At 39.8% G+C, this 19,893-nt stretch overlaps 1 protein-coding gene across 1 annotated transcript in view; it reads left to right on the top strand.

Annotated features, from left to right (window-relative positions):
* The window catches only part of LOC137520706 (unconventional myosin-XVIIIb-like), an 816,938-nt gene extending 797,290 nt beyond the window's left edge, over positions 1–19,648 (top strand). Inside the window, exons 43-44 of the mRNA XM_068238990.1 lie at positions 3,154–4,373; positions 19,467–19,648. Coding sequence (XP_068095091.1) covers positions 3,154–4,373; positions 19,467–19,477 — 1,231 coding nt within the window. The 3' untranslated portion in view covers positions 19,478–19,648. The remainder of the gene's footprint in view (positions 1–3,153; positions 4,374–19,466) is intronic.
* The last annotated feature ends 245 nt before the right edge of the window (positions 19,649–19,893 follow it).

Below are 19,893 nucleotides of genomic sequence, written 5' to 3'. Positions count from 1 at the left end.
GTTTTTTTCTCTCATAAAGCTATTTGATTCCACAAGCCTGCAGGCTGTTCCTCATGCTTTTAAAGTGCAGTGACCTTTTGAATCCTGGATGTCAGATAATAACCCCTTTATATCTTAGAATACGGAGAATTATTAGATTGTGATTGGTATGACTGAGTGAAGAATTTTATAGATCTGTAGGAGTGAATGCACTGATGCATTACCCAAGTATGAATGAGTGTGGGACCAAATGCTAAGTTTTAACTGCAACGCCCATGCCCTGACCCCATAGGTTTGCTGTCAGAGGATAGTAGGTATGTGAGTGTACATGTCACGGTTTATATCTATAGACAACCTGGCCATAGCACACCAGTATTGAAAGTAAGTGACATAATGCCAAATCAACAAAATATATTTGTTTTCAGTACATTTGGATGTTCAGAGAAAAAAGGTGAATACTTAACTGGTCTGATTTCTGCCCAAGCCTCCAACCCATATTGTCTTTTTTGTCACCTTCAATACCCTACTCAACCCCACCCCTGCCCCCTCACCTCCACCCTCTCAGCCACTGACCTGTAAAACCACTTTCTCAACAAATGACCACCATCCAAAGAGATGTCTCTTTCCTCCAGTCCACCACCCCCTCTGCTTCCCCCCACCCTACTTCTGCCCCTTCCCCTCAACTCCTTTGAACCCATTACTGTGGAGGAAGTAAACACCTGCCATTTCCTGCCCCCTATATGTGGTCCCATACAACTCCCTCCAGCCACACTTTCCTGATCTGGCCCCTGTCCTCACCCACCTGTTCAACCTCTCCTTCTACACTGGCACCTCCCCCTCTGTAATAAACCTTCATTCAACCATGCACTGCCATCCAACTACCACCCAATCTCCCTCCTCCCCTTTGCTTTGAAAATTCTTGAACACCTGGTCCACAGATGCTTGACCCCTTCTTCAGCTCCAACTCCATTTTCAGTCCCTTGCAATCTGGATTTCGTCGAACTCATTTTACCAAAACAGCCCTCACTGAAGTGATCAATGGCCTGTAAATATTCCACTTTGCACCTCCTGGACCTTTCCTCAGCATTTGACACCATCGACCACACCCTCCTCCATTTCCTGCAGTCCATGTGTTTCCATGACCTAGCCATAGCCTGGATCTCCCCCTACCTCTCCAACCACTCCTTCACAACATCCTTCAATGGCTCCTCCTCCACTCTCACACCCCTCTATGTGGCGTACCCCCAAGGCTCACTCTACATAGCCATGATTGGGAAATAATTTGCTCCATGGGATTCAACTACCACCTGTATGCCGACACCCAGAAATACCTTCTACACATCTATTTCCTCCTGGATGGCCACCAGGTTTCTGAAACGTAATGTGGACAAAACTAAGCTTCTGATATTCCCACCCCGCACATCTGGACCACTCCCAAATATGCATATCATGGTCAACAACACTACAATCTGCCCTACCCTCTAAACCCGCTGCCTAGGTGTCAACCTGGACTTGACTCTGTCCTTTGCACAACACATCTAAAGTGTTACTAATCCTGCAACTCCCCCCTCTGCAACATCTCCAGAAACTGCCCCTACCTGTCCCCTGACAGCACTAAACTCCTTATTCATGCCCTTGTCATCTCCTGCCTTGACTATTGCAATTCCCCTTTATTTTGCCCCCAAAAAAACTGCATACCCCCCCCCCTTCAATTGGTTTTGAATGCAGCAGCCAGGCTGATTAACTCTTCCCATTGCAGCCCCCATTCACTGCCCCCATTCTCTGGAACTCTCTCCCACCAGCCATCAATCTCACCCCTACCTTTAACTTCTTCAAACGAGCCCTGAACACCCACCTTTTCATGCTCGTCTCCACCCTCCCCACCCATTGTGCCGCTACCCCCCTCCCCCCTCCCTCCTTTAGCTTGTAAGCCTCTGGCAGGGCCCTCTCCCCTATGTGTGTTTAGCTTGATCCTGCACCCCCACTGTCAGACACCCCTCTCGCAAACTAGATCAGACTCTATCTATTTTTACTGTTAGACATTTTCATGACCCTTTTTTTTAGTTTTGAGCTTCTTGTGTGTCCTACCTTGTAGGTTAACACCATGTATCTATTGTGCAGCGCTGCATAATACTGTATGTTGGCACTTTATTAATAAAATAAGTAATATTATTATTATTATTATTGATAATAATATTATTTATAAAATGTCAACATATTCAATGGGGCTGTACAAAGTTATAAAAACAAACAAGAGATACATAATAATACGGACACTTGTATTCTTCAAATGTAGACACTGGCACAAAATATAGAATTGGTAATTATAGTGACAAATTTAACATGATGAATAAAATGGTATAACAGATTGCCAGGCACATAATAAGTAACACATTCCAAGACACAAAAGTGTCGGAGAGCCCTGCCCTTGCAAGCTTACAATCTGTAAAGGAGAACAATTAGGTTAATTATGGAAAACTAGAAAAAAAGAAACCTTCTTATTTTAATTTTCCTTACCTACAGAAATGACATGGAAGAATTATCCTGGTGGTTTATTTACATTTTTTTGGTAATATGGAAATTGAGATTTAAAGAGACACTGAGGGGAAAAAAAAGGAAGATATAATGAATTGGTTGTGTAGTACGGATAATTACTATAACATTAGTAGCAAAGAAAATATTCTCATATTTTTATTTTCAGTTATATAGGTTTTTTTTATAACATTGCATCATTCTCTAATATTTGCAGTTTACACACTACTCAGCATTCTAAATGATTTTACAGAGCAGGCTTGCGAACATTTGAACTGTCCTCTGCAGGAAAAAAAAACAGTACAGTGACTGAGACTTGAGATAATAAGCTTCAGAAGACAGAGCTCTGTGCGACTTTGAAAGACATGGAGCTCAATGGCTCTTTTGCATAGACAACAACTGGAATTTCTTAACTCTTCCTGTACTGGAAACAATATTAGACTTACGTCTCTGCTCCTAATGATTTATTTTTTAACTGTACTACACATAAAAATAATTATATAATTTTTTTTTTGCTTTAGTGTCTCTTTAATTAATTGTTATTGACATAAACTGAAGGACTAGTTTGGAAACCATTAAGGTAAATTCTAAAAATACTTTATGAAACTCTCATAAAAATATCACCGTATTTATGTTTTTCAGACACAAAGACGTAAATGAACAGAATGCCAGCCGGCCAAGTTCATCTTTAAGCACTGGCTCAAAGGTGTATGGAAGCAACGTCTTATTTTCAGAAAATGAAAATACAGCAAGCACATCAATGCCCAACAAAGGGAACATAACACCAACATTTGGTAGAAGACGATCATCACCAGAAGAAGATAAGTTTTCACCAACACTCAGAAGACAACGATCAACTCCAGAAGAGGACACATTTTCACGTTCTTCCTCTGCACTTTCTGAGTTTTTAGATGAAGTGAGAAAGAAAAGAGCATCTGAAAAAGATCAAGCTTCTCTAGTTATAGATGAAACATCTTCACTGCCAATTTATCGTACTACTGGTGCTTCCTCACTTAGAAGATGTACACGCTTGAAGGATGATGAGGAGGAAGATTTCTCTTTGGCACTGGGGAAGCTCTCTGATGAAAAACCATCAACGAGTTATGGATTAACCCGTTCTGCAAGCCTTAGATGCTTACCTTCAGAAAAGTCTGACCCAACACTATCACCTGCAGTTAAACGCATGGCAAGATTTGGCTCTTGTGAGTCACTTCAGCATCCTCCTGTGTTAGGGGTGGATAGCATTCTTCCTTCAAATCCAAGGCCTTGGAGGAAATATCTTGACCCACCAATGGAGGAGACGGCAGAAAATGATTTTGATAAGCAACCTCTTGTATTCCAAAACAAAAGGTTTTCCAATTTGGCAAATGATGAAAATGATGAAAGCTCATCAAACTGGAGGTTACCTAGTCTCAGCTTTGAAAGAAAGTTGCCGAATGATAATGATGATATTCTCCCTGCTCTCAGAAAGTCACAGTCAACTCAAAGTTTATCAAGATATTCCAGGGATAGAAGAGATGGTCAGCGACCACTTAGTGTTCATTTTGGTGATTTACCTAGCAGCGAGAGCAGCTTTTCTACAGGTGTATTAAAGAGTGCTCTGAAGAAAAGCTCCAGCGTTGGTGAAGATCTAGGAAATCTCTCTGATTCATCATCATCTTCTGGATCACTTCTCTCTTGCAAAAGTGCAGATAGTGTTAAAAGTCGGCCACGTGTTCAAAGACTAGATGGAGAAGGCATTGCCAGGAAGCCAGTTTCACCTGAAATGTTGCAAGAAAGTAAAAGACCTGAAGCAGAAGGCAAAGAAGATGATGTAAATAGCATAATGATGAAATATCTACGGAAAATTGATGAAGAGCAAGGTAAATAGTAAACTGATTGTAATAGTCCACTATTAATACTGTTTATTAACGTTAAAGCAGTTAAAAGTTGATTTTGAAATTATAATAGTATAACTAGGGATGAGAAGATTCATTCTTAAAGTTCAATTTCGCAATAAATAGGCCCATTTTTGCTTATCAACATTTTACAAATTTGCCATCAGATTTTGTGGTGAAATTGCATTGAAGTCATTGGTCCTGAATTCAATGTTTAAGTGTTTCAAAAAAATCTAGCAGGGAATTTCTTACCAGGGTTATTTCCTGTTGGTTAGTACACTGTAACCAAGAAGAAACCCTGGGGCTAGTTGCAATGATTTTGTCAGAGATTTCTGTACTACAAAATAGGAATTCCTGGAAAATATACCTTTTTATTTGCATTAAAAAAATAATAATTTTCAAAAAATGATGTGCATCCCTTCCCAAGCCTCTTTACGCTTTTTCACCCATGCAGGTTGGTTTAGGCAGAATTCATAACTCGGACTAGGTGGGGCTCCCCATCCTGAGCTATACCAGCTCACATGGTCCATGGTATGGGAAGCTCTGGTAAAGAAGGGCAGCAAAGTCTCCCCTACAGCCCTTATCCGTACCATGGACAAGAGGCTCTTCCCCACTTCCAGCGCCCAGGAGGAGGAGGGGAACCTGGGAGAGTTCATGGTGGCATCTGGGGGTCCCCCTATCTGCAGGTGAAATTGGTGTGGGGATACTAATGTACCCCTTCCCCATTTTCACAAAGGGTTAAAGTTAAATAAAAACGTAACAATGAAAAAAGTAATTTATTTTTTCATAATTAACCATACATACTTACCTTTAATTATTGGTTCCTCATCAATATCCTTGATGTTGATGCCATGTCAATATCCTCTGGATGTTTATTGAAGCACCACCGTGCACCCGCCGCACACCTCACTCTCCACCAGCACTTGCTATACTTATTTTTAACAGGGCCTGGAAAAAGCATGTTTTAATGGGCCGCTGGGGCTCCCCATTGGTCCCATAACAGACTAATAGCAATCTTCTGTGAGTATAGCAAGTCAAATATAGCAAGCTCCGGGTAAGCATCTTTAAAGTGCCCCCGGGGCTCCCTATGTGTCCATTAACAGACTAATAGGAATCCTCCTCCGGCACCAATAGGGAGCCACGGTGGCATGGTTAGAGATGCTTTTGCTGGAGCTTGCTATACACTAGTATAGAAAAGTACTAGTGAGGTTCGACGTGACCAGTGTGTGTGGGAAGGAGATCTTCAATCAAGGCATGGGATCATTTCTGACGATATTGGTGTAGTATCATTAATACCTCTCTCTCCTGGTGCAATATAGATAATATCGAGATTTATATCATGTCTTGTATGATGTACATGTAAATGGGAGAGCTATGCAGATGCAGTAATAACAAAAAGAATAGGAGAGAGTGCCTTACCCTTACAAGCTTACAGTATAAGGGGATAATAAGTAAACATGAGAAGGAGGGGAATCAGTAAGCTGTTGAAGAGGACCAAGAGTAAAAAACATGTGTGTAATAAAGCGTTTTATGTAAGGCTCTGTATCTGTGCTGCCAGGATCAGTGGGTAGTAGGGTTAATAGCTCACCTGCTCACCCCTAAAACAGATGTCTGAATCTCCACCTCCAGGCTGGCTGAAGTGTTGCAAAGCTCTGTGGCCACCCCCACAGACAAAGAACTGCAATATTATTGTTTTATTTTGTTTTTACTCTCGGTACTCTTTACAACCTGTGTGTACTGATATTTTTTGTTTGTTTTGCTCATTTGTTAATCAACAGCTATCATGAACTGTAAAACTGTACAAGTTTGTAAAATTTAAAATGCATAAAAATGTACACTTCTCCCAGAAGGAAGTGTAGTCTAAATTACTTTTTTTTCCTATGTCACTGTCATTTAAAGGATACCAAGGCTAGTGCAAGAAGTTATGTTTAACTTACCAGGAGCTTCTTTGAGCCTGAGGTCTGAGTCCCTCGCTGTAGTTCTGATTAAATCCAGTGACACACAGCCCCCTCTGAAAGATCTGCAAATAGCACTTGATTACACCCCCGTGGCTGGGTGTGTTCTGTACATGTGCAGTTTAAGTTTTTATAAACTGCACATGTGCAGATAACTCCTGGCCATAGCGTGCTATTAAGGAGGCATGCAGGCTCAGCATGGGCGACTTAGTGTGACTTGCAGATCTTTCAGCGAAGGACCCGATAGACTGAAGTAGGGGGAGAGCCAGAAAACTTCAAGGTAAGTTACACAGAACTTTTTGCACTCGCCTCGGGAATTTTTTAGTCAGTAGGCAGACAAAAAACTGTCTCCTCAGGGGAGATTCTTAGTATTTCCTTTACTTTTTACAAAAGCGCTCCCTTGAAAGAATGTATACCAAGATGCCAACCAGCTCTCCCAGTCTCTGCACACTATTTTGGCAGACCATCTGCTGTTCAGTAAGTAAGGATATTAACTAGTCCAAAACTAGATTTATTACACATTTACTACCTATTGTACTGTAAGTGACTGTAAAATAGGAAAAAAAATAAATGTATAGTTAATTTTACTCTAGACAAAGCTACATTTTATATGTATTTTACATTTTATAATTTTTCACAGTTGTCTTTTAAGTTGATTTTTTAAAAAAAAATTTATATTTTGCGATCTGGAAAATATTAAAAATAAAAATATGTTTTTATTTAGCAATATATGTGCTTGTTGACCAGACAGGTTTTGAAATTCAAAATTTTACTGCTGCATAGTAAAAATAAGATGGCTCCATAGAGAACGACGCAGCTTACTTATCAGTCAGCACACTCAGCTAGTCTGCACATTTTGCTTTAGTAATGTTAAAAATTTGTTTACTACAACAGTGATGTGGGACTCTTTTCTGCTCACAAAACTTTATCTGTTACAACAGAGTGGTGCTCAAGAATAAAAAGAAACCTATCTGAAGTATCTTTCATGCTTTCATTAAACTAAATAAAATATATATTTACAATTGTATTTTTTTTGTGGTAAACTTCAATTACACTTTAATCAATAACACAACTAATGATATTAAAAAAAATACTTTAAAATTGAACTATTATTTTAGGTCTTGGTTCATTTTGAAGGAGATTAAAAACTTTGGGCCTGATCCAATTCACTGTTTTCTCCTACATTTTCTCCTAGGTGATGTTTTCACATCTTATGAATACAATTCCTTTTAAGCCACCAGCAATGAAGAAAATACACGAAATAAATTTGATAGAACTTTTTCATCTAGTTTTTGATACTTTTTCAATTGCAAAGCGCTGAAAAGTTATTTTAAACAGAAGATGAAAATTATCTACTAGGAGAAAATGTGAATTGGATTGGGCCCCTTATCCTCAATCTTAGTAATGTCCTAGTGATGTCTGTAACAAGGACAAGAAACAAACTTCCCTACTGACAGGAAGGGTAACTTAAGGATCCTCAAAGATAATTTATCACTAGTGGAGAAACAGTAGAGGCTGTACTGTGACTCCCACCTCCCCCCCCCCCCCCCCCGTTTACTTTCAGAGAGCCTCTGTGGACCGTAACCACCTTAGCGGTATGGATGAGCTCAACTCGTCCATGACCGCCGCGGTGGATTGCTCAGGCCCTTACCCACTGATCCTGGCAGCACTTTGCTAGCTGCGTGTTGTGATCGATTGCCGCCACTCACCGCCAGCCCCCCCCCCCCCCCCCGAGACCCCTTGCGCAGCCTGGCCAATCACCGCCAGGCTGTGCTATGGGGTGGATCGGGACTCCCTCCGATGCCATGACGTGGATGACGTAGATGATGACGTCATCCCGATCGTCGCCATGGCGACAGGGGAAGCCAAACAGGAAATCCCGTTCTGAACGGGATTTCCTGTTTGCTCTGATCACTGGAGGCGATCGGAAGGGGTGGGGGGATGCCGCTGCACATCGGCTATCATGTAGCTAGCGGTAGGCTAGCTACATGATTTAAAAAAACTGAAAAAAACCTGCTGTGCCGCCACCCTGGCGATTTTAATAGAACGCCAGGGTGGTTAAGGTGGCCACATACCATATAATTTTTTACATATCTGTTTATTTAAAGAATAGTAATCAATTTTTCTGACCGATTGTAACAATTCAAAAATCTGACCAGTGTACTACACACCTATGTTAAATTTTTCATCAATCATGAATAAAGTAATTGAAAGTTCAGAAAAAAAAATGATTGGATCTGTACATCAAGTAATTGACAATCCATCACACACTATACAATTCTTGATAGAGTTGGTCTGAACTTTCCAACATGTCCAATCTCCAAAAATCAAAAAAAAAATGGGAAATTCGATCGGACTTATTGATCCAAAACAAAGAAAAGTTCTAGGTTTTTCGGGACAACCAGTCAAAATTAACGAATTGGTGAAAAATTGGATCTTTTAATTGTATGGTGTGTGGCCACTTTTAGTCTCTTTTTTTCTCTGCTTTCTCATGGCCAATGAGAAAGCAAGTGCACATGTGCAATGATGTCACAACATGCAGTATGTCCAATGGCTGCTAGGCTATTGGCACTGCACTTATGCCTACATCCTGAATATCAATGGGAGGAATGGGAACAATATGGGGGAGCAGATAGGAGTATAAAGTGAGGGGTTTTGGGCCACTAAAGCACTTCAGCATCAGCTGATCTTATCTCACTCTGTGGCACCAGCATCAGCAAAAAGAGGGGACCAGGGAGAAGAGCCATGTAGAAAAAATACTTTTACTAGATAAATATAAGATTTGTATATGCTCAAGCTTTTAAAGACTAGTGAGCACGATAAGCATAGGTACAATTTAAAAGTATACATCTGTGCAAGGAAATAGGACAGTGCTGCTTTATATGTATTTGGACTAAGACATAAAGTTTAGAATCAGTATGATGGCAGCCATTTATTGGCTAACACAAAAGATAAAAAGCATAGACTTTTATTGTAAAACCTTCTACAGACTTCATCCTGGAACTGACTCTTATCCTAAAAGCACGTCTTTTGTGCATTTAAAAAATCAGAGACAAGCACTGAGACTATTTTCTCAACACAGAACAATGCCATTGAGACATTGCAAAGATTTTTTTTTTACAACAACCTAGAAACCTAGTGAAAGCTTTCATATAAAGTACCTTGGAAATCTTGAGATGGTTTGAAGGGATTATAAATCTATCATTCTCTCACATAAAGATGTTTAAGTAGAGCAGATACAATATTATTTGAGGGGATGAGAGATGTGTTAATCTAGTTTGCTCAAAATCATACAAGCATAGAAAAATCACAATCCCTGTTCAGGACTAGGCCTACAGCTTCAAACATTGGGCTTGATTCAGTAAACCGTGCTAACTATTAGCACGCTTGTGAAAAGCCCCTCTTCACGCCTAAAATCACTTTGTGCGTGCTAACTAGCACTCGCACGCAAAGTCTCTCGCGCGAAATGTTGTAACGATGTGCGCCGTTATCGTCGCACAGCGATGCGACGTTTTGCACGCACCGCGCTATGCACGCACAACTTTGCGCGAAATCTAAATTTCACTGGTGCGTGCTAAGTACTTTGTAAGCCCATTGTATCCATTGTGTTTCCAATATAACTGTATCTCTCTTTGACTTGAGGGCATAAATAAGCACAGTAACTTTGAAGGGAATCTGAAGTGAAAATAAACTTATGATGTAATGAATTTCTTGTGTAGTAAAGCTAAGAAATAAAACATGAGAAGCACAGATATTGTTTCCAGTACAGGAAAAGTTAAGCCTCATCTACACGGTACAATTTTCCGTCAGATCGGATCTATTCGATAATTTCCAACCGTGTCGGATTGCAACAGATTTTTCAATAGATTTTGGGTACTTATCAAGGCAAAATCTATTGTAAAATCAATCTGAAACAATTTGGACTTCTACACATCATCACTTCAGCCTATGCTATGTAAGAATGATAGATCTCCCTCTTTCAATTCTGGCATATCGATAGCCAGTGTAAAACAGTTCAATGTAAGGAGCTCCTTGAATAGATAAGAATGCAAAATGAAATATCTCCCTGCCAACGTAGTGCAAAAACTGCACACCCATCTATTCCACTGACTAGATAGCAACTGCAGCATGAACACAGAAGTACAGAAACTTCAGTTATTATCTATGCAAAAGCTTATCTGAGCTCCACCACCAAAAAAGTTGTGGTCAGCACTGTATTTTGAAGCTCTTACCTCAAATGTCTCTCATTGTTTCTTGTTGTTTTCATTGTTCTGTGGATCATTTTTCATGCATGGTCAGGTACACTAGGTTAGCTGATCCACCAAAAAGATGCCTTGTACTCTTTAGATACGTGAAATATCAGCCAGTTTGTTAAAAAGATGTGTTCTATCAAGTATGTTCTACACCTTTCCCTGCATCCTGTACTTGGGTGTGCTTTTGTGCATGTGTGTGTAGACATGTACATAATATACAACGCAGGCAGTGGCATAGCTAAGGAGCTGTGGGCCCCGATGCAAGTTTTACTTTGGGGCCCCCCAAGCACTCTATACATAACAATTGATATGGCAGACCAAAACCTGCCAATGGCAACTACAGTGTCAGAGGTATAAGAAGGGGATGGGGAACAGTTTGTTAATGATTACCACTATTCAAAGTATCTATAGAAGTGATCATTATGAGCACAGGACCAATAGAGAGCTAATACTGTGGTTGAGGGAGGGCCCCTCTGGCCCAAGGGCCCCGATGCAATCACAACCTTTGTACCCCCTATTGCTACACCCCTAAATGCAGGAATGGGGGCAGTGCTTTGTTGGGGATTCACGTGTATGCTCCTTGGAATTTTGGATGTGTCTGTCTGAATGAAGTGAAGGATATTTGATCCCTATATTTACTGCAGCCCCCTGTTGTCACTTCTGTCCAGCTCCCTTTTCTGGTACAAAAGCTATTTTGATCCTAATACCAGTTGCCAAACCTAGCTTTGTTTCTGTTGTCACTGTCTTCCTTGATCTGTCACATGAACCTCACCTTTGTGTTGTCTGTCAATTTCCATGACCTAAACATATATAATGATAATACCATGCCTGCTGCCAGCCCCAGCTATATAACCTATCATCTCAGGCACTAGCCCCAACTATTCACTCGGATTACATATATCAAGTCTTCTCTCAGCCATCCTGACTTCAGGTCTAAACCTGACCAGATTCTGCTGGTCACACAACTCTATTGCCAAGCTCCCTCCTCTCAACTGGAGAATAACCTATTCTCTCTGTCACTGGTGGGGTTATCCCACAGGCTGAAACCTGGTGGACATCAGTGGCAAAGTCGTTCATTGCCCCCAAGTTAGTACTCCATTGTCTCTTTTAGGGCACTCTGGTGAAGACTAGGTGCCAAATTAAACGTGACTTCTGGGGAGAGCTCACCCCTACCACTGGTGACAGGGTCAACATTCCTGCTAGCTGTAAATGACAGATAGACTAAGCATGTAAGAGGTGCAACCTCTGTGGAAGAACTTTGAAAACAGTTCACTGAGCTATTCATCTCAGTTTAAGAGACTCAACATGGATATTTTCATCTGGAGAGTTGCATACAATAATTTGCCCCTGCCCCTCTTAGAACCTCAGCAAAACCTGTATTCGTTGCTGCCACCACTGCAGAACCACTTGAAAGTTCATAGCCAGTTCCAGCACTCTAAAAGTTTTTGTCATCTCCACCTTTTGTTTTGTTCAAGACTTTTCAGACTTTACAGCGTAAAATTAGAACCGTAATTTCTCTCCCACAAGGGAAATCACATGCTAAGTCTGTGAGTCCAAAGGCACAAGGCAACAAGGTTCTTATAAATACCACCACCTTCTTTGTTGTTCTCAACATGGTTTATGAAGACTAAGGATATGGTAGAGATGGTAATAATTCCATGTTGATGCACATTTTATACAAATCAATGATTCTCAGAAGTGAACCAATGAAATGCAGCAGCTACTGTGTTTGGTTAGTACATTGACAAGCTGCATACATAAAATTAGCATAATGTGTGCCAACTCAGACTTCTTCTCCCTGACTATCCCTAAATGAATACATCGTAATTCATAATTACGCATCGTAATTGTAAAGCAGTTTGTAAATTATGCTTTACGAATTTACGCATAAAATCTACCGCTATGTGTAATTACGCCTGTTACGCGTAGTTCACATGTATATTGCGAAGTCACTTACGAATGTGCTATACGCATACAGTTTTACGTGTACGGATGAAAATGACGCATAGGCATTCACATTGACCTAATGTACCGGATATCAATTACGCATAGAAACAGTAACTGAATGCAGACATTTTTATGCATACAGACATAAGTGTCCGCATGCAACTACGTTTAGCTTACGCGTAATTGCGTAATTTAATGTGTAATTACTGTTGACAACCGTAGGTGAAAGCTGGTTACACACTTGTAATTCAGCTACGTGTAATTGCTGAAAATTACGTGTAATTAAATGTAGTCGTAAACCCTAGGCCAGAGTGATAAAAACGAAGGTATGGGAACCACACACACCTTTCCAATAAGCAGGATATTTATATCACACTTGTTGTAGAAAGTACCAAGTTGAACAAACCATCATCATATTATCATGTGAGCCAAATGCCCAACAAAACGTTATATGGGAAAAACAGAGCAAAAACTGTATCAATTAATTAACATACAGACTTCAGAGGTTTACTTTTAACACGGATCGCACTTGTGTTCCTGTAGTAGCACATTTCTGCAGCCAATGACATTATTCAGAAAGATTCATGTGGAATGCAAATGTATCCAAAAGTTGAAGCGTATATAGGTATAGGATTGAACAGAGGTCATCATTTTTTATACTTGTTTGGCTTTGAATTTAATGAACAAATCTCTCTATCCCTTGAAAGGACCACTGTAGCAAAAAAAGTAAGCAGTTTAAGTCTGACAGAACCAACAGGTTTTGGATTAATCCATATCCTCATGGGGGATTCTCAGGGTTTTCTCTTTTTTCTAAAGCATTTCCTGGACGGAAGTTGCTAAATCAAAATAGTGTGCAAGTAAGTAGGGAGGCTGGCTGGTATCTTACTATTTTGGCAGGTAAACTGCAAATGCTTTTTAAAACAATAAAAACGCTAAGAATCCCCATGAGGAGATGGACTACCGGTAATCCAAAACCTGTCGGTTCTGTCACATTTTAACTGCTTGCGTTTTTCGATGTAGTTGTCCTTTAACAATATTATATCTGATCTGCTTAAAGCACCACATCTGAGTGAATCCTGGACTTACAATCCATCATGCCAAATCAGACTTTCCAAAGAAAGTTTCTCAAGAGGTCGTATCAAGATATTGTAAATAAGGATTTTTAAACTATATCTTCACAATTTTCTCTGCCTGTGATACTTTCTTTATGGTTAGTGACACTATAGAAAATTGCAGGAAGAGGAGAAAGCTAAGATGAGACTCTCACAGGCACTTTCTGGACTCTGGAGATAATGTTTTGGGATTTGGGCACATTTGAGTTTATTGGGATTTGGGCACATTTGAGTTTATTGGGATTTGGGCACATTTTGAGGTACCAAAGTAAAATTTAGATCAAACATATTTCACTGTATTATGCTATGTTTACCACATACAATAGTGAAAGAAAGCACAGGTAGAAAATCCGGCAAACTAACAAACATTTTAAAGTAAATCTTTAAAAAATGCTGTTTGCCTTGCTGTTGTGACTGTCCTCTGAATTCAATCACTGATGCTAAAAATATATAAAATAATAAAATATGCAGATCAGCAGGGGCATAACTACAAATCCTGCCGACCCCCCCCCCCCCCCAGCGAAACATTGATGGACCTTCCCAATATTCACACCCTTTCCCTTGCCTACCCCTGGTGACCCTCACATCCTGGGGGGGTCCACCTTGAAGGGGTTTTAAGACAAGTGTGGACATGATATTGTTTACATCCATACCAAATTAAGGGATTGCTCCCCTCTTGTTATGCCCCGGCAGATCAGGTGTTCTAACAACGGAGGATGCAGGTTTATTCTAGGTGTGACTCTGACACTACTGAAATCAAAGGATCAGCTTGGCATTCAGGAAAATGACAATAAAGCATTGATGCAATAAAGATGCCTCCATAATCCTTCTACTACTGGTTCTCTTTACAGAAATTATAGAAGAGCCAGCTCAATTATGATGTATGTATAATTCTTCTTCTATCACTGCTAGTCAGAAGTTGTGCAAGCTGCATATTGGTTAAAGGATAAATTTGGACTATATATATATATATATATATATATATATATATATATATATATATCTTCCATGCATAGTTTCTGTTGTGCATAATAGCTGGAGAGAAAAATCATGACAAGTATATTTTTTGCATGGAGAAATAAACACACCACTTCTCCCTGATTACTTCAGCAGGAGGTTGATGTCTCAGCTTCTGAATCCACCAATTACGATCAGCAATTCTCGACAAACTGTCACTCATCTTTCAACCCTAGCATTAAAACAAGACCTTTTCACCTTGCCGAATCTTAAGATCGCCTTTCAGTAATACAAAGAAAGTCACAACTTAGAAAAAGCTTCCTCCCAGTGTATTGAAAAAGGATCCAATAGGCTTCTTTTCATAGTACACAATATATCAGCCGAGGAGTTCTCGGAGCATGGAAATAAAATGTAGGTATAATGTGATGTCTACACAAACTTTACCCAGTATTAGCCACAAAAAAAGTTTAGAAGAAATATTTGTTTCTATTACGAAGCCATTCTGTGTCACACCTGACTGATATTTTCCATTTCTTGTCCATCTCATTAAATGTGTTCATTATCTGACGCTAGCTGACAAAAGCCATGCTACATGCCTCATTAGTCCACATTCAGCTCAGCTACTTGGCTGTCTTGTGTGCACCCAAGTATTAGCACTAAAAGAAAGAGATGCTGAATATAAAATGCACTCATGAGTTCTTTTAAAAAGATTTATAAAGGCACCAATGAATATTGCATATCCTAGAGCCTTCTGCAAGCATTTTATGGAATAGATTCATTAAAGAGGCAAATCATTACTTTTACTACTGGACTTACCAATCAAGTTCTTGAAAACATCTACCTTGTTTTAAATTCCAGGGGATTTGACTGGAAGTATAAAGGCAAGAGATAATATTTCTCTTTCAAATGAACCTGCAATGTACATAGCTAAGATTTGGTAAATAACATTTTGTCATTTGTTTTTCCCTTAATTATTTTCATGTTATAAAATGTAATTAAATAATAACTCTTCATAATAAGCCAAGTGAAAAAATACCAAAATAGAATGGCATTGATAAACTAACATTTATCTAAGGCTTTTTAGTGTTCTTTTAGTAGTAGGTAAGTATTAGTAGTAGAGGAAGTAGTAGCAGTAGTAGTAATAGTAGTAATAGTAGTAGAATCAGTTGGCGGTGCATGTGGTTCAGCTATCATGTAGCTAAACCCCAGACCCCAGGGATGGGGTGTTGTGTTACGTTTAGGTAGGTTAGTGTTAGGCATTGGTAGGGGGTTGGTGATAGGCATATGTAGAGGCGTACATATTATTATGACACCGAGCAATTGGGCGCAGGATACTATTTCCCCTCCAAATCATATGCATTCAAGGAGGGAGGGGGGGGGGGGGGTAGGGAGGGGCGGCGTAACCTGTTGTCTCGAAATCGATCATATATGTGTGGTGCATTGGTTTCAAGAGTCAGAATTTTTTATTCAAGCAAAAAAAAACTATTGAAATTGTCGAATTGAATAAAAAAAAAAATTGTCATGTAATTGTAACCATTAAGCCCAATCTACATGTTACAATTCCCTGTGCGAACAATCAAATCAATCGGATCGAATCTATTAAATCCAACAGGTCCGATTGGGACTCGATAGTGTGATTGATTTTGGTTATCAATGCAAAATCGGTCACACTATCGATTGAGTCCCAATCGGACCTGTTGGATTTAGTCGATTCGATCTGATCGATTCGTATGATGGCCCGGGAATTGTAACGTGTAAATTGGGCTTTAGAGTTGGGAAAGAAATATTCTCTGGGAGTGAAAGTATCCAATAAATGCACATATCAAACAATTTATTACTTAAAGAGAACCAGAGATGAAGCACCCTCATGTATTTTATTACATTTATCAGTGGGAACATGACAGTAAACACCTACCCTGCTTTTAGTTTCATTGTTATCTGCTTAATTAGTCTATTAGCAACTGTGATAAGAATGCACCGACTATTCAGTCGAGGTTTGACCTGGAATCATTATAGCTGAGTCACTCTTCTGGGTAGTCTTTTCAAGCCCAAGCCTGCCCCTCTCCTGGCTTAGACTTCCTGCTTTGCATACTGAGAGCTGTGATGATATGGGAGAGGCTGCTGCTCCTGAGAGAGAAGCTCTGTGGCTGTAATATGATCCCTGTGTGCTCTGTGTGCACTAGATACTGATAATAACGGCAGTTTCATTCCTATGAGAGACACTTCCTACAGGCAGATATCATACCAAAATGAAAGCACATAGATGGAAGGCTGCATTTAGCCTAGATAGCAGCATAGTCTCATATAGCCTAGACAGCACATCCAGAACAACTGATAACCCGGAAGGAGAAGGGATATGAGCCGGCGGCCATATTTGATTTTTCCTGGAGCAATAATGGATAAAAAACACTAAAAAAGGCACACCAGAGCGGCAAAATTATCAGGTAGAGCATTTATTTTTTACAAGCTATCAACTGATATGTTTATTTTGTGTGAAACGTTCATCTCTGGTTCCCTTTAAGACCGTTTAGCTGTTTTAACATTACGAGAAAACAGGCTTTCATCTAAATTTAATGTGACCATATTACAGTAGTGAATAAATCCACACTAGGTCTTATCTTTTTTCTGCAGTAAATTCAAGACACAACCATTAGAATTTTAAAGTTCCCAAGATTAGCTGTATTCTGTATGACTTCTGTGACTTTTGAGCCCTGCTATTGTTCAATATTTTTTGCTACAACTTATTATAGATTGTCAACAAAGTTGGATGTACTGCAGCTGTTTCCACCATCAAAGTGCATTATAATTAATCTGCAAAGATTTAGCACTGAGCTAAACGTATTTAGACTTCCTGTTTCCTTTAGATCTCTTATTTACAAAGGAAAGCCAGAGCATGGAGCTAAACATATGTAGACTTGAAAGAATGAAAAATGATTTGGAAACTTTGTATGATATGTTTTGCATCTTTCCCCTGCCTCTTGATGGTGAAATTATGTAACATATGTATTTCTCACCAACCTCAACTATTATTAAATAAACAGTTTATTTAAAATGTAAAGAGATATAAAAAATAATTTTTAGTTCCTTAACATCAGTACCATATATACTCGAGTATAACTTGAGGGTAGGAAATGCAGTAGGAAATTGATAGACTGCAGGGAGCTGATATAAGCCCAAGGTAAGTAAATCACAATTGTTTGGTGGTGCGGGCAGAATGTAGCAGTGATGGGTTTGTGCCCTCCTAGAGGCTGCAGGCACCATCGTCTGTTTCTGTTCCTAGGCTCACTTAGTGCTCGACTTCAACACACTGATGTGTGAGGTATGATGCATAAATAAATCACTTAGTGCAGTACATTACCACAGGACAGCAACTTAGCCTTCCCGCCAGTGAGCTCACACTCAGCTACTGTCTATATTTAACAATATGGACTGATTTAGCAGACCATCCCAGCACAGTGTACAGATTCAGATTGGATGCTATAGGCAGCAAGAATACTTTAATGCAATGTTGATGAATACGACCCAGAGGGCCTTCACAACTCCTCCTGTGGAGTGCCTCTCCACCATAGGCAGAGTGGTGTAGGTGTAATGCCTGTATGCCCCCCGCTACATGTGGGTGTGGAGATGATGACTTTAACCTCCCACCCCTGCAAAAGCTGAGTGGTATGGGTGTCATGTATGTGTGCCCCTTGCTACTCAACGAAGTATTACCCTTATTAATGGCCACAAGTACCGCACGTTATGCTATTAGTGCGATCCGCGATACTCAAGTACAGTATCTATGGTAGCGCATTACTAAAGGTAACTCTTGTTAGTGATGCACAATTACTGTAGCAACGGTCGCATTACTCCAGTACCACGGGTCACATTAATAGGGTAACTCACAGTACTTGCAGACGGAAATAAAGGTAATGCTGCTGTGCTCTGTCTGTGCACGTTAGTATTACTATGATTTTAGTGGATTACCCCAATGATGAGATAAACATAGGTACATACAGTATAATATTAGTTCATTGCTTGTTGAATTCAGTCTTGTTTCCTGAAAGGTAAATATAGGTTAAAAGAGCTGAGAAACAGTGAGATAAGGCTTTTAACGAGGCTCAAGTAAAGGAAAATTCAAATCGGCATTACTGCTTTTCCTCTTTCACTGTAAGAAGGTAGAGTATGGATTTTAACTAGCTCCCTACTGCATAACGCCGATCGGCAATGGGAGCGTGACTATCTGGGGACCGCCTATCGCCGTTTGGCGTCAAAGTGTGGTGGGCAGGATTAGCAGGGATTGTGTGCTTGCTCACACACGTGTTCCCTGCGGATAAACACAGCGGGGATCCATCATCAGCCTGCTAGCCACGATTGGAGCTGGCAGGCTGAAATAAAGAAAACAAAAGCAAATAAACATTTGTACAGCACTGCAATCTAGCGCAGGGCTGTACAGGGGACAGCCTTGTCGCTTAACTGTCTCTCCCATTGGCTCACAACCTGATCCCATACATAGGCTGATGTCTATGTATGGGTAGTGTAGTGTCTGTATCACAATCTAGGGCTAATTTAGGGGAGGGGGAGGGGGAATAATCTGTCAGTCATTTGATTGGAGTCCCTCATTCTGATTAGTCCCAAGGGCAAGGCCTATATTTTACTGTCATACTGAAATGTGCCTGAAAAGCAAATGTTCTAATCACCAGTTTACTTTACTTTAGGATTGTATATGAAGTCCTACTCACTTATTTCACATGTGTAAAATGTTTAGTTTGTAGCTATACTCTCTGAAACACATGAAGTAATTACGTTGTGCAGGGTTTCAGTGGTCAAGAAGGAAATAATATTTTTAACGACAATAAATGTGTTTTCTTTTAGGCTCTGGCTAATGATGTCTCCCTGTTCTGAAGGACTCACTCCGGCTGTTTGTAATCTTTCGTCTGAAGCTTGCACTATGTATCTGCCAAAAGCACAAGTTTGTAAAAATGAATTAATGGCTGAAAATTTAAGATGTTCTGTAATTTGTTTGCTTTCTAAAAATAAAGCTGTAGGTTTCTCAATTTTCAGTGTCCTTATTTAAAATTAAATGGCACTTTGTACATAAACTAAATATAGATTTCTGGAGTGATTACCTGGCATTACTGATGTGCTGCTGAATTTCCCATTATGATACATGTTATAACATGTCTGAAGGTAAATGCAGGATATAAAAGGTTTAAAGAAAGCATAATTAGTTGCTTTATTAGGCAGGGGGAAGTGTTTTTAAAAGTGGGTGGGGTTATATGATGTGGTGAAGCAGTACCCC

This window comes from Hyperolius riggenbachi, chromosome 1 (genome assembly GCF_040937935.1).
Source record: "Hyperolius riggenbachi isolate aHypRig1 chromosome 1, aHypRig1.pri, whole genome shotgun sequence".
Classification (NCBI taxonomy): Eukaryota; Metazoa; Chordata; class Amphibia; order Anura; family Hyperoliidae; genus Hyperolius; species Hyperolius riggenbachi.
The sequence above is the reverse complement of the archived record's forward strand: the minus strand, read 5'-3'. Positions and strand labels throughout refer to the sequence as shown.